Here is a 14,205-nt window from a genome sequence, read left to right on the forward strand (position 1 = left end):
TTCTGAAGCATTTTCCCCACAGGCATATGTGTGAATACACACCCATGTCTGATGGGACTATATATATGTGTGTGTGTGTGTGTGTGTGTATATGTATGTGTATATATATATATATATATATATATATATAGGTGTATGTATATGTATGTATATATATATATATATATTAGGGATGCACGGTGCATCGAAACTTCGATACTGTTTCGATACTTTGCATCCCTAAACGGTTCGATACCGCTATTTCCTGTATTTCGATACTGAGCTGCGCAGCCGCACAGCTCAGTATAGTAATACATGAATGTATGGGAGCGCGGCTGCGGCTGTGTAATTCAGCCACAGCCCCGCTCCTGAGTCCTGATAACATGTGCGCACGGTCAGGATGATGCGATGTGGCCAGCGCTGTACTTATGAGCGGCGGCACTGAAGACCGAACATGGCGGGCGCGCTGCAAAACACCCCCATGTTCTGTGTTCAGTGCCTGAACCGCCGCGCATTAGTGCAGCGCCGGCCGCACCTCCTCATGCTGACCGCGCGCGCACTTCCTGTCAGGAGCGGGGCAATGGCTGTATTACACAGCCGCAGCCCCGCTCTATAACGGCGGAGATCAGTGAAGCCTCTCATCTCCGCCGTTATTCCCCTGAATGCTGCGATCACAGCTGACTGCAGCATTCAGGGGAAAGTGAGCAGGGGGGATGCCCCTGGATTGCGTCACAGGGAATTCTTGTGACGCGATCGAGGGCCATACCATATATGGGCAGACAGCTCAGGGTCTATTGACGGACCCCAGGGCTGTCTTACCATATTTCATGTTGTTAGGACATACCCAAGTATGTCCTAACAACTACCTGTGTGCTATCCGTCCACAGGCTAATGTACTGGCATATATCTGATATATGTCAGTACATTGAAGTTTAAAAACAAAGTATTGTTAAAATTAAAAAAAATACACATTCACCTTTTTTACAATAAACATTAAAATAAGTCTCAATACATAAAATCTACACGTTCAGTAATGGCGCGGACAACAATTTTTCTGCATCATTTATGATGTGTGCGCTGTAAAAAAATGAAATAAACACGGCTTTCATTCACTTATTAATATGAGGCGCGAGGTGCGATGAATTTACCCTCCATGTTCCTCACATTAATAGTAATTAACCCCATCATGTACCTCGCACATTAACCCATTATGACTGAGAAACATGATGGGATTAATTACTATTAATGTGAGGCGCGTTCAAAATTCATCACACCTCGCGCCTCACATCAGAAAACGGAAGAATTGATTTTTTTTATTACTGTTGGCAAAAGTATCGAAATTGGTATCGAAATCGCAATACTAAACGAAGTATCGGTATCGAAGTCCAAATTCTGGTATCGTGACATCCCTAATATATATATATATATATGTATGTATGTATATATACACACACATATACATACTGCGGCTGGTGTCAGTGCTTCAAGAGCCACCACACGCACGTCTTACCTGGGCCAATGAGAAAAATGACTGGTCTGTTGCTCAGTGGTCCTAAGTCCTGTTTTCAGATGATAGTAAATTTTGCATTTCATTTGGAAATCTCGGTCCCAGAGTCTGGAGGAGGAGTGGAGAGGCATCAATCCAAGTTGCTGGCGGTCCAGTGTGAAGATTCCACAGTCAGTGATGGTTTGGGGAGCCATGTCATCTGCTGGTGTTGGTCCACTGTGTTATATCAAGTCCAAAGTCAACGCAGCCGTCTACCAGGAAATTTTAGAGCACTTCATGCTTCCCTCTGCAGCTTTAGGGTGATGCTGATTTAATTTTCCAGCAGGACTTGGCACTTGTCCACACTGCCAAAAGTACCAACACCTGGTTTAATAACCATAGTATCACTGTCCTTGATTGGCCAGCAAACTTGCATGACCTAAACCTCATAGAATCTATGGGGTATTGTCAAGAGGAACATTGCAACGTTACATGGGGCTGCCCCCTGTTCCTAGCCATTTAAATGCCACGGTTGCTATTGACCATGGCATTTAACGGGTTAAAACAAGCAGGTTCCCACTCGTTACACAGAAGTGTCTGCTGTAAGATACAGCCGATGCGCTCTTTCTATGGAGCGGGCTCAGCCCATAAGCCCACTCCATACTTCTCCACCTTACGTGCGCAGTACATATATGGCGGATGTTGGGAATGGATTAAGTGCCGTTTTTTACCTGCAGAATTATATGTGTTTATCTGCACCAAATTACGCAACGTGTGCATGTAGCCTTAGTCTACTCTCGCCTAACCGCCATCTCTGAGCTAAATCTATTCTGGACCCCCCTTATAATCTGGATTCCTCACACTCTACAGAATCAGCCCTTACTAATGTCAGCTCTGTCTTTTAGTACCATCTCTATGCTGATGACACCCAATGATATACCTTTTCCTGTGGCATCACCCCCGCTCTAGTAAAAAAAAACACCTGTCTCGAATGTCATGGCCTATGATGAAACTAAAGCCTGTCTCTAATATCATGTCTTTATTGGAAACTAAATCTTTTAAAAACTGAGCTTCTTGTATTCCCTTCATCTACTAACCTACCTAAACCTGATGTTTCCAACTCAGTGTGTGGCACTACCGTAACTCCTAGGCAGCACATCTACAATAAGTCAGCAGCACAACCAGATTAATGACTTCTAAAGATATTATTATTCTCTTTGTTGTTTGTGTCTATACTATTGGACCTCTGTAGAATTATACTTATACATATAAAAACTACTGATAATTAAAATAAAATATTGTTTGTCTGCCATTTATTGAGCTCTCTACATCAACGTGGAGAATTCTCTTAAATAATATCATAACCATTCTTATCAGGAGGTTGGACTAATCTACGTACTTCTACTGTGACTTTGACCACATTTTGGCGGCGATTTACTGTCATTGACATATCATGTATATTGTTAGTGATCCTGTGCTCACCTCCAGAATTATGGTATGTCCCCAAGAGGGGATTTTTGAGGCATTCTTTATTCATGAATGACCATTTTATTATAGGGAACTAATATGTATTTACACAGGGGAGGGTGCTCCTCTGTACTTACAGTATTGCATATGTGCCTTATTGGAATTTATGTGGCTTGAAGATACAGTTCGTGACATTGATCGTGACATGAAGGCAGATTAGACTAGTGCACATTAGGGTTACATGGGGACGGGACACATATAGGTCCCTCTATATTGGTCTATTATCCTACCCTAGCTATATATCGGCACTAGCTCAATTAATTAATAATGGGCTTCCATTTGCCCACTTACCCCTAATATACCGGCTAGACCCGTGGACATATGCTTGCTAAGCATCGTCAGTATAACGATGAAGACAAGCAGTACCATTACACACAGTGTAAATTACGAGCAGAGTGAAGCTCTCTGGCACTGTGTCGCTATTCTGTGTATCTGCGCATGCGCTGGTGACTCGCTCCGAAAGTTGCGGTCCTAGTTAGGCTGTACGCGCTAAGTCCTTGTTCTATGTCTCTGCGCATGCGCCGCCTCCCTGCCTGTAATTGGACCATCTTATCTTGTTGTTCATTTGTCGGCTACATACAGCTGAGAGACCTCAGTGTCTCCCTCATTGCCATTGGTTATCTGGTCCGACACACCTTCAGATGCGTCATAGACGTGTCTATATCAGGATCCTTTTCATTCCGCGCCGCCATTAGCCCCGTGTACCCCGGAGGACGCTACGTAGTAGCGAAACATGTCGGGGGGGGCTGCTAATATTTTAATACACTGCCGCTGATCGGACCTATTGTTGCCTACTAGTTACCTTAACAAATCTAATTGACTAGGGAAGACACCAATACTCCTACGTCAGAAACTACATTTGTCTGTTAAATCAGATAACCTATGCCTGTGTCCGTCTCTCGGCTAGTGAGAATTTTAAATTTATTCATGTGGTCTGTCTAGCTACACGTAGCTTAATAAAGTTCATTATTTTACACATCAGTGGTGGCTGGGAAATTGGGCTTGGCTGTTTGCAGGCAGCCCTCTTTTGTATAAATGTATATTGTGCCCGCCAGCCACTAGGGGTCACACTCTTGTCTGTTCTATGATGCTGCTGGGTTAATCACCCTTTCTATTTTGACCCTGTTCCCACTAGGAACAATGTGTTTATCCATTTACTAATATAAATTCAACTGGCATGGCAGGTTTTTTGTCCAGAAAGCCAGACCTTGAGACTTTATCCGCTGATGCGGCATTTGTTTTTTCTGTAGGTAATATTCCCCTACACCAATTTGACGTTCAGACAGCATTTAGGGACCTCCAGAAGACTTACCAAAAATATATTAGATCTTGTTGGGAAGTTGCGAGCTTGGAAACTTACTTGCAACAGAAAATTGTTTATAGGGGCTTGAGGATTAATATCACTCCGAATTCCTATAGAGACAATACAGCCTTTGTTAAGGGCTGGGAAGAACTCCTCACTGACAGTTCCATGCGCATGCTCCAGTATCTACTGGAGTTTGAAAAACAAAACTATAGCACTGTCAGTGCTCAACTTGAAAAGGAGATTATTGATATACAGGCTTTTAGCTCATGCCCTGAATTTGGCACCTCTCAAATAAAATTACAGAAAAATATAGAAAAATTGCAGGGAGAAATAAAGGAACGGAAACACCGTAAATACATTCGTGATCGGAGAGATTTTGATCTTGGACAAGTTTATACTTATAAAACAAATTCTTACTCCAAACCCAAACGTAATACAGTGTTCACTGATCTCTCTGAGTCGGACACTTCGGGGACAGAGGAATTTAGAAACAGTACTGATAATCTCAGACTTGGTACCAAACGAAAGATCAAAAATAGCAGACCAGGTCTCTCCAAGAGAACTCCGACTGTATCTAGACAATTTACAACTAACGTTCCTAACCGTATCACAACATGTCCTCCCAATACATCAAGTTCCTCCTTTGTCTCAACTATGCCTGTTCCTTCATCTATGATAACCTCTGTGAACACACCGTCAACTCCTCATTCCTCCCATGCCAATTTAAGCCTATATGGAGGGGACAATACAATCAAACCATCTACTGGTCCCCTCACTACTTTTCCTTTTTTAGGCCCACCCAGTCTAAACTGGGGGAAAAAACCGTAACATCTAACGTACAGGCAGCAAGGGATGATGAGATGCAAATAATAAATCTATCCTCATGTCAACTTAACTCTCATCAACTAACTCTACTTAAAAAGGGCTTGTCATACACTCCCACTCCATCTTACGATGAATTTGTATGGGTTAAGGACATCAACCTCTTTGCACGCAAACTGGCCCTACATAAGTATTTTAAGGGGAATATATCTGATAAAACCTCCCGGGATCGAGTGGAATCTAACACCTTGAGGGATCTTGAGAGTTTACTCCATGAGAGTGAATTTGGGGTTGCAGATGCTGTTGGACCACTTTCGACCTTACGTCCTAAGTCCAAGCTCACACCCCCATTTTCACAATACAGTCACATTGATACTTTTTTTAGGATGGTGTGCAATGACCTTAAAAAACGTAAAATTAAGAAATCTAGTACCTTTGGTAATCTTAATAATGATGAAAGACAAGCATTGGACACTCTATGCAGAGACGACAATTTAGTTCTTAAACCCTCTGACAAGGGGGGCAATATTGTGATCATGAGCCATGCTGACTATGTCGGCATGGTTCATAGACTACTTGATGATAATACCACCTATGTCACTCTGGATATGAACCCTACGGTTAAATATCTCGCCGAATTATATACCCTCCTTGATGCTGCCAGGAATGAGAGTTTCATCACTACTGATGAATTTAAGTGTCTTTATAACTCTACCCCTACTTTGGCGACCTTTTATGCGTTGCCAAAGGTTGACAAAGCAACTTCTCCTCTCCCTGGCAGACCCATCGTGTCGGGTAACGACAGTCTGACACATGGCATTAGTCTTTATGTCAATGAGATGTTAATACCATTTGTCTCTTCTTTGTCCTCCTACCTTAAGGACACCAAGGACACCGTGACCAGGATCCATGAGATCAATGTAACCCCCACCACAATGATAGCGAGCATAGACGTGGAGTCACTTTACACTAATATTCAGCACGATTTAGGACTTACTGCTGTTAAACACTTCCTGAACACCAAAGGCATACAATTCCAACGTCACAACAATTTTATTTTGTCACTTTTACGTTTCTTACTTACTCACAATTATTTTATTTTTGATCATAAATATTACCATCAAATAAAAGGCACGGCCATGGGCACGGTCTGTGCACCTACTTATGCGAACCTTTTTTTAGGGTGGTGGGAAGACACCATTGTTTTTTCTGATAATTTCTCCCCCTTCACTTCACATATTTCATTCTGGGGGAGATACATTGATGACATTCTCATCCTTTGGGATGGGGATGTCAACACTTTCTGTGACTTCATGTCTATGCTCAATGCCAATTCCATTGGCATGAAATTTACGTATGAGATTCATGATCATGCTATTAATTTTCTTGATCTCAAGATATCTTTGGATCCTGGTGGCGGTGTCCAAACGGATATTTTCCGTAAGGCTACCGCGACTAATAGCCTTTTACATTGGCAGAGCCATCATCCTCCTGCCCTGAAGAAGGGCATACCCATTGGCCAGTACTTGAGAGCCAGACGTAACTGCTCAAGTGAGCTGGCCTTTCAGACTGAATGTGACGGTCTTTTTGACAAGTTTACAGCACGCGGCTACCCGAAAAAATGGCTACATAGGGCATATGCCAGAGCAAGGGCTTCTGATAGGTGTGACCTATTGTCAAATAGAGGAAGTCAAGTCACGAAAACAGGGTCACCTGGAGCCATTCGGTGTATTGGCACTTATGATGCCGGTTCCCCTCAGGTCATTCAAATCCTACGAAGACACTGGGCTATCCTTACGGCCGACCCTGACCTCAGGGATGCAGTGATGGCTAATCCGAGCGTTACTTACCGTAGGGGTAGGAACCTACGGGAATTCTTGGTGCATAGCCATTACTCTAGACAATCCAACATTTCTTCGACATGGCTTAAATCACCATTAAAGGGTTTCCACCCGTGCGGCAGATGTTCTTTCTGCCCCCTAATGCCGACCGTTAAGAACTTTTCCAATCCTGTCGACGGTAAGCTATATCGAATAGAACAATTTTTGAACTGCCAGAGCAGTGGGGTGGTCTATATCGCCAAGTGTCCCTGCCCTAAGTTATACGTGGGTAAAACCATTCAGGAGTTGAGAAGACGTGTTTCTAGACACATGAGTGCGGTGACCTGTAACGAGGATACCGCTCTTTCCAGACACATTGTGAAGTTTCATGGAGGTAACCCTAGATTGCTGAAATTCTGGGGTATTACCCAAATTAAAATGGGTCCCAGGGCGGGCAATTTGGATCGTAAACTCTTGCAAGAGGAAGCGAGGTGGATCCATAGACTTAATACTATGTCTCCCTCAGGTCTGAACGAAGGTTTTACCTTCAGTGCGTTTCTTTGACTCTGCAGTTGGACATTGAGAATTTATTCTCTTTGTTGTTTGTGTCTATACTATTGGACCTCTGTAGAATTATACTTATACATATAAAAACTACTGATAATTAAAATAAAATATTGTTTGTCTGCCATTTATTGAGCTCTCTACATCAACGTGGAGAATTCTCTTAAATAATATCATAACCATTCTTATCAGGAGGTTGGACTAATCTACGTACTTCTACTGTGACTTTGACCACATTTTGGCGGCGATTTACTGTCATTGACATATCATGTATATTGTTAGTGATCCTGTGCTCACCTCCAGAATTATGGTATGTCCCCAAGAGGGGATTTTTGAGGCATTCTTTATTCATGAATGACCATTTTATTATAGGGAACTAATATGTATTTACACAGGGGAGGGTGCTCCTCTGTACTTACAGTATTGCATATGTGCCTTATTGGAATTTATGTGGCTTGAAGATACAGTTCGTGACATTGATCGTGACATGAAGGCAGATTAGCCGAGTGCACATTAGGGTTACATGGGGACGGGACACATATAGGTCCCTCTATATTGGTCTATTATCCTACCCTAGCTATATATCGGCACTAGCTCAATTAATTAATAATGGGCTTCCATTTGCCCACTTACCCCTAATATACCGGCTAGACCCGTGGACATATGCTTGCTAAGCATTGTCAGTATAACGATGAAGACAAGCAGTACCATTGCACACAGTGTAAATTACGAGCAGAGTGAAGCTCTCTGGCACTGTGTCGCTATTCTGTGTATCTGCGCATGCGCTGGTGACTCGCTCCGAAAGTTGCGGTCCTAGTTAGGCTGTACGCGCTAAGTCCTTGTTCTATGTCTCTGCGCATGCGCCGCCTCCCTGCCTGTAATTGGACCATCTTATCTTGTTGTTCATTTGTCGGCTACATACAGCTGAGAGACCTCAGTGTCTCCCTCATTGCCATTGGTTATCTGGTCCGACACACCTTCAGATGCGTCATAGACGTGTCTATATCAGGATCCTTTTCATTCCGCGCCGCCATTAGCCCCGTGTACCCCTGAGGACGCTACGTAGTAGCGAAACATGTCGGGGGAGCTGCTAATATTTTAATACACTGCCGCTGATCGGACCTATTGTTGCCTACTAGTTACCTTAACAAATCTAATTGACTAGGGAAGATACCAATACTCCTACGTCAGAAACTACATTTGTCTGTTAAATCAGATAACATATGCCTGTGTCCGTCTCTCGGCTAGTGAGAATTTTAAATTTATTCATGTGGTCTGTCTAGCTACACGTAGCTTAATAAAGTTCATTATTTTACACATCAGTGGTGGCTGGGAAATTGGGCTTGGCTGTTTGCAGGCAGCCCTCTTTTGTATAAATCTCTATGCTGATGACACCCAATGATATACCTTTTCCTGTGGCATCACCCCCGCTCTAGTAAAAAAAAACACCTGTCTCGAATGTCATGGCCTATGATGAAACTAAAGCCTGTCTCTAATATCATGTCTTTATTGGAAACTAAATCTTTTAAAAACTGAGCTTCTTGTATTCCCTTCATCTACTAACCTACCTAAACCTGATGTTTCCATCTCAGTGTGTGGCACTACCGTAACTCCTAGGCAGCACATCTACAATAAGTCAGCAGCACAACCAGATTAATGACTTATAAAGATAGAGAGCACTCATGAACCTCTTCAGACAAAAATATAGGAAAGACCACAGCACTCAATGGAAGCAATATTGAGTTTTTTATTCACTCAGTCGCGCAAATACAAAGTGCAGAGTATTGGCACCGGATCCGTCACCATTGAAATCAATGGTGATGGAAACGGCCGTTTGTGTCAGTCAGGGTCCCGTTCCAACGGAAAGCTCCATCGGAACGGGACCCTAGCGCAGATGCGAACGAAGCCTTAGTATGGAACCAGCTTTCAATTCATTGTCAGAGACGCCAGCATCCGCATATATCATAGACGTGTGTCTGACATGTCATTAATTACACTATGGTGGTACCGTTCCTCATGAAATCAGTCTTGCAGGAAAAGAATGTATATTCTTTATTCTAAACAACATATTCCTATCACCAATACAAATAGCCCCACACCATCACAAACAAAGATGGTCAGAGTACTTGTGAAGTGCAATAATCCGTTCTCCAATGACATCTAATAAGAAAAAAATATCTAAAAATTAAAATCACAGCATTACTTACGTTGGGCACAATATCTTAAAATTCATATGGTCACACAAGAATTAATATACACCACTTATCTTAATTTCCCTGCTTAGTCGTTCCAATGTGTCTAATTCATAGATCCATTTCAATTCAAGTCAATTCTCTTTCTCTGTTACCCCCTGTTCTCAATGGGACAACAGTGTCTCTTATTTTAAATTATATTTGTGCTATATTATGTCTGCAAATCATAAAACGAACAGGAACGGGTAGTCCCCTCTTACCACTTCTAATCGTATACCCTGCTGGTTAGTGTGAGAGTATCATTCTTGTGTGGTCTTGTCCATATAAAGGAGGCCACAAGGACACTCAATCAAATAAATTACAAAATCAGACTGACATGTGAAAAACTGTCCCATCTGACACGTCTTGGCTGTTCTTGGGTGTACAAATGTACTGCCTTTTAACTATTGCAGTTACTGCAGTTCAAACCAGGATATAATGCCTTCCATGTACGGAGAGGAAAATTACCTGGTCCCAGAATCACTTGAACCAGTCTATTCTTGAGATTTTTAGATCTCCTATACAGCCTAATGGCAGGGGGGGGGGGGGGAGACACTGAAACTGATATCTGTGGGAATGCATCCTTCAAGATGGACCAGTGTTCTGTCACGAAGTAGAGACAAAAGGAATTGTCAGGGCAGATTTAGCCTTACTCTGTTTCAGTACAAGCGCAAATATTCCTTTTTCGTGGCCTCTCGTGCAGTACTCCACTCCCCGTCTCATACCTTCATCTTACGCAGTGTACAGGGCAGACGTTACAGTGCAGGGGAGTTATAGGGTTGTGGCACAACCAGCCCACGTATCGGCACTGCAGAGAGTAAGTGCCCACGAGAAGAATAACCAAGCAATAAGAGTTTGTAGTAAAAAAACATTTCTATTAGTATACTAATATATACAGCATGTGGTGCCATTAGTATAGGATATAGTTACATTAGTGTGAAAATCCCTTGACTAAATTATCAAATCTGTTTATTAGAGGTTGACTGCAATGCTCTAGAGCAGGGGTGCAGAGCCTTTTATGGTTTGAGGGCTACAATAAAACTTAGAGGCTCTGTCACCAGATTCTAAAATCCCTATCTCCTATTGCATGTGATCGGCGCTGCAATGTAGATAACAGTAACGTTTTTTGTTTTTTTTTTAATAACGATCATTTTTGGCCAAGTTATGAGCAATTTTATATTTATGCAAATGAGCCTTTCTAATGGACAACTGGGCGTGTTTTCTCTTATTTCCAACGGGGCGTGTATTGTGTTTGTAACATCTGGGCGTTGTGAATAGAAGTGTATGATGCTGACATATGATGCTGACAAACACTTCTATTCACAACGCCCAGCTAGTAAAACAAGTAAACACGCCCAGATGTTACAAACACAATACACGCCCAGTTGGAAACAAGAGAAAACACGCCCAGTTGTCCATTAGAAAGGCTCATTTGCATAAATATAAAATTGCTCATAACTTGGCCAAAAATGATAGTTAAAAAATAAATAAAAATGTTACTGTTATCTACATTGCAGCGCCAATCACATGCAATAGGAGATAGGGATTTGATAATCTGGTGACAGTGCCTCTTTAAAGGTGTATTCACATCTCACATCTAATATATACATGGCATATTGACAATATATGCCATAAATATCTGGTGGACGTTCTGTATTTGGGACTCCCAACTATGGGGAGAATGGGGGTCTTCTGCTCCCCTGTTTGTACTCCAGAGATGAGGTGGCAGCACATGTGTGTAACTATCTCCATTGTAGTTGATGGGTCACACTCATGCAAGGCCACCTCTCCACCTTGTCTAATCCTCTGGAGTGCTGAACCTGTAAATATCTCAGATGGGAATACCCCTTTAGAGGAGCACTATGGGTAAATCTGGTGCACTTTGTTATGCCTTGTGCAGGGGAAGACTGGGCAGGCAGGTCTGCATTAGGCATAACACAGTAACTGATTTGCTTAGATTGATCCTTTTAAGTTGCTCAAAATAGAATTCATACAGTCCCCCAGTTCCCCGCATAAGTGTCAGCCACACAGTGCACAATTAGTTCTTACCTGTCCCTGCTTCCACATAAAAGGTACGTGGACAGCCACAAAAGTGCGGCAAAGCCTTCACTGCTATCCAGGATCACTGCAGGGAGGAGAGAATGGAGCTGGGGTATAGATGACTCTCCTGTTCTCTGCAACAGATTAACGCGGCTGTCTTTTGACATCTGAGTCTTTCTGAACCACTATGACACAGACATGTACTTTTTGGTCCTGATGGTTGGGTGTTTCACAGAATGGCTTCGCGGGCTCTAGTTTGTGCACTCAACTGATTTTCTTTGCTATATTTACTTATATATGTATACACGTATATTCCTCATATCTATTACAAATCTTATGACTTGGTGGCGATTACTCAGGATGTTGGTCTTGCATTTTGTGTTGCACTTACTTTTCATTCCTTTTAATTTTCAGAGGCAGTCTAATGCATCCCAGACCTTATGTGATCTCATTCGCCTGAGTAGAGATCAGTGCAGTCAGATGCAGGAGATACTGGAGACTGACCCTCTGTTGGTAACGCTTGAATCGTGAGTTACAGTCATCTCTTATCTAATTCAATAGAATTTGTTTAAACCCCTTAATGACGCAGTCTAGTTTGGGCCTTAAATCTGACATGTCACTTTATGTGGTAATAACTTTAGAATGCTTTTATTTAGCCAAGCGATTCTGAAATTGTTTTCTCATGACATAATGTACTTTACGTTAGTGGTAAAATTTGGTCGATATATTCAGTGTTTGTTTGCGAAAAACACCAACACTTTGAGAAAACTTAGAAAAATTAGCATTTTTCTAAATTTAAATGTGTCTGTTTGTAATACAAATAGTTACTAGTTAACATTTACAGTATGTCTACTTTATTTTGACATTGTTTTTGTACATCCTTCTTCTATTTTTTTTTTCTAGGATGTTACAAAGCTTATAACTTTAAAAGCATTTTGTCACATTTTCAGCAAAATTTCCAAAACCTATTTTTTTAGGGACCAGTTCAGTTCTGAAGTGACTTTGAGGGACCTATATAATAGAAAAACCCCTTGAATCACCCCATTTAAAAAACTGCAACCCTCAGAGTATGCAAAACAGCATTTAGAAAGTTTCCTAACCCATTAGGCCATCAGTTTTTTTGCAGACATCACATTTTAACTCATTCCCGCACCACGACGTAACAGCACGTCCTGACGTGAGGGGTTATGTATAGAGCGGCCTCAGTGGGTCTTGTGGCTCTGCCAGGACCTAAGAGGCTTCTGTATATGGCAGACTTGGAGGCTATTGTTAGGCCTCTGGTGGAAATAACAACCATAGGCACCCCGTGATCGTGTCGGGGGGTGCAGATAGTGTTCCGGTAGCTTAAATTCTGCGGTTGCGATTTTCCTGTGGCATTTAAGGGGTTAATTGGCGGGGACCCACTGCAATTGGTCCCTTGGCAATGAGCTGTGATAACTGCTGTCTGATACAGGCACATGTTTAATGCTCCAGCGTACTATAACTGAGCTGAGCGTGAACGATGCCCTCAGCTCGACGTAAAAGTACTGCGTAGAGCATTAAGGGGTTAAGACCTCAAATATGTTTATTGTAGTAAAGTTACAGCATAGGTAAAGCCTACTCTGACGTGTCTTTCATTGTGTATTTATGTGATAGTGGTGGCCAATCACGGCACAGCACTAGAGACGCCGGCCATGTTGGTGTAGCTTTTTTAAAACCGTGTATTTGAAATATATTTGTAGTCTTAATAGGGCACACGAAGGCGAGTTTCACTCGAATCGCTAAAATCCCCTTTAAAATACTTACTTTTCTAAGGCTGAATTCTCATCTGCCTCCTTTTTTCCGTTCTTTTGTTCCGACAGAGGAATGAAAAAAATTGAAGGGTCGATGGAACAAGTTGAATTGAATGTATTCCATCGGGTTTCCGACAGGGTATCCGTTGTTTTACTGGAAGAAATAGGATAGCGCGCTGTACTATTTCTTCTGCCATTTTTGGCTGGATCTGCTATGGTGGTTCCTAATGGAGCCTTCGGCGCTGGTGCGCACTTAGCAATATTCATCACTTTATCGTCTTTCTTGAGGAGCTTTATTAGTTATGTGGTTCAACAAAAAGAGACATAGTTTGCTAATAACATCCCAAATGTATTTATTAATGTCTAGGAGTGCAGCACAGATGAAAAAAAAGTACACAGCTTGTGCGTTTTGAATGGACTCCAGATGGTGATGACTTTCATCATGCGCTTGCTGTTTTATCTATTTCATCTAATTTATTCTTTCTAAGATTTTATTTATTCTATCAGAACAAAATAAAAAGGTACAAACTTAACAGTGCTTTGTTTACTACAAAAATAGAATGCATACAATTTAACCGTAAAAATGCACAGATACATAGAGAATAAACATAAAAAAAGATATGCATAGGTTATAATGTGAACACAGGCAAAATATTGT

The 14,205-nt window shown here is 41.9% G+C and overlaps 1 protein-coding gene across 8 annotated transcripts in view; it reads left to right on the forward strand.

The window, feature by feature from the left end:
* PPP6R2 (protein phosphatase 6 regulatory subunit 2) overlaps positions 1–14,205 on the forward strand; it is a 206,137-nt gene that overhangs the window by 87,734 nt on the left and 104,198 nt on the right. For all 8 annotated transcript variants that reach the window (XM_075857583.1, XM_075857588.1, XM_075857584.1 and 5 more), the window contains exon 7: positions 12,190–12,302. In XM_075857583.1, coding sequence (XP_075713698.1) covers positions 12,190–12,302 — 113 coding nt within the window. The remainder of the gene's footprint in view (positions 1–12,189; positions 12,303–14,205) is intronic.

The sequence above is a fragment of the Rhinoderma darwinii genome, chromosome 3, assembly GCF_050947455.1.
Source record: "Rhinoderma darwinii isolate aRhiDar2 chromosome 3, aRhiDar2.hap1, whole genome shotgun sequence".
NCBI lineage: Eukaryota > Metazoa > Chordata > Amphibia > Anura > Rhinodermatidae > Rhinoderma > Rhinoderma darwinii.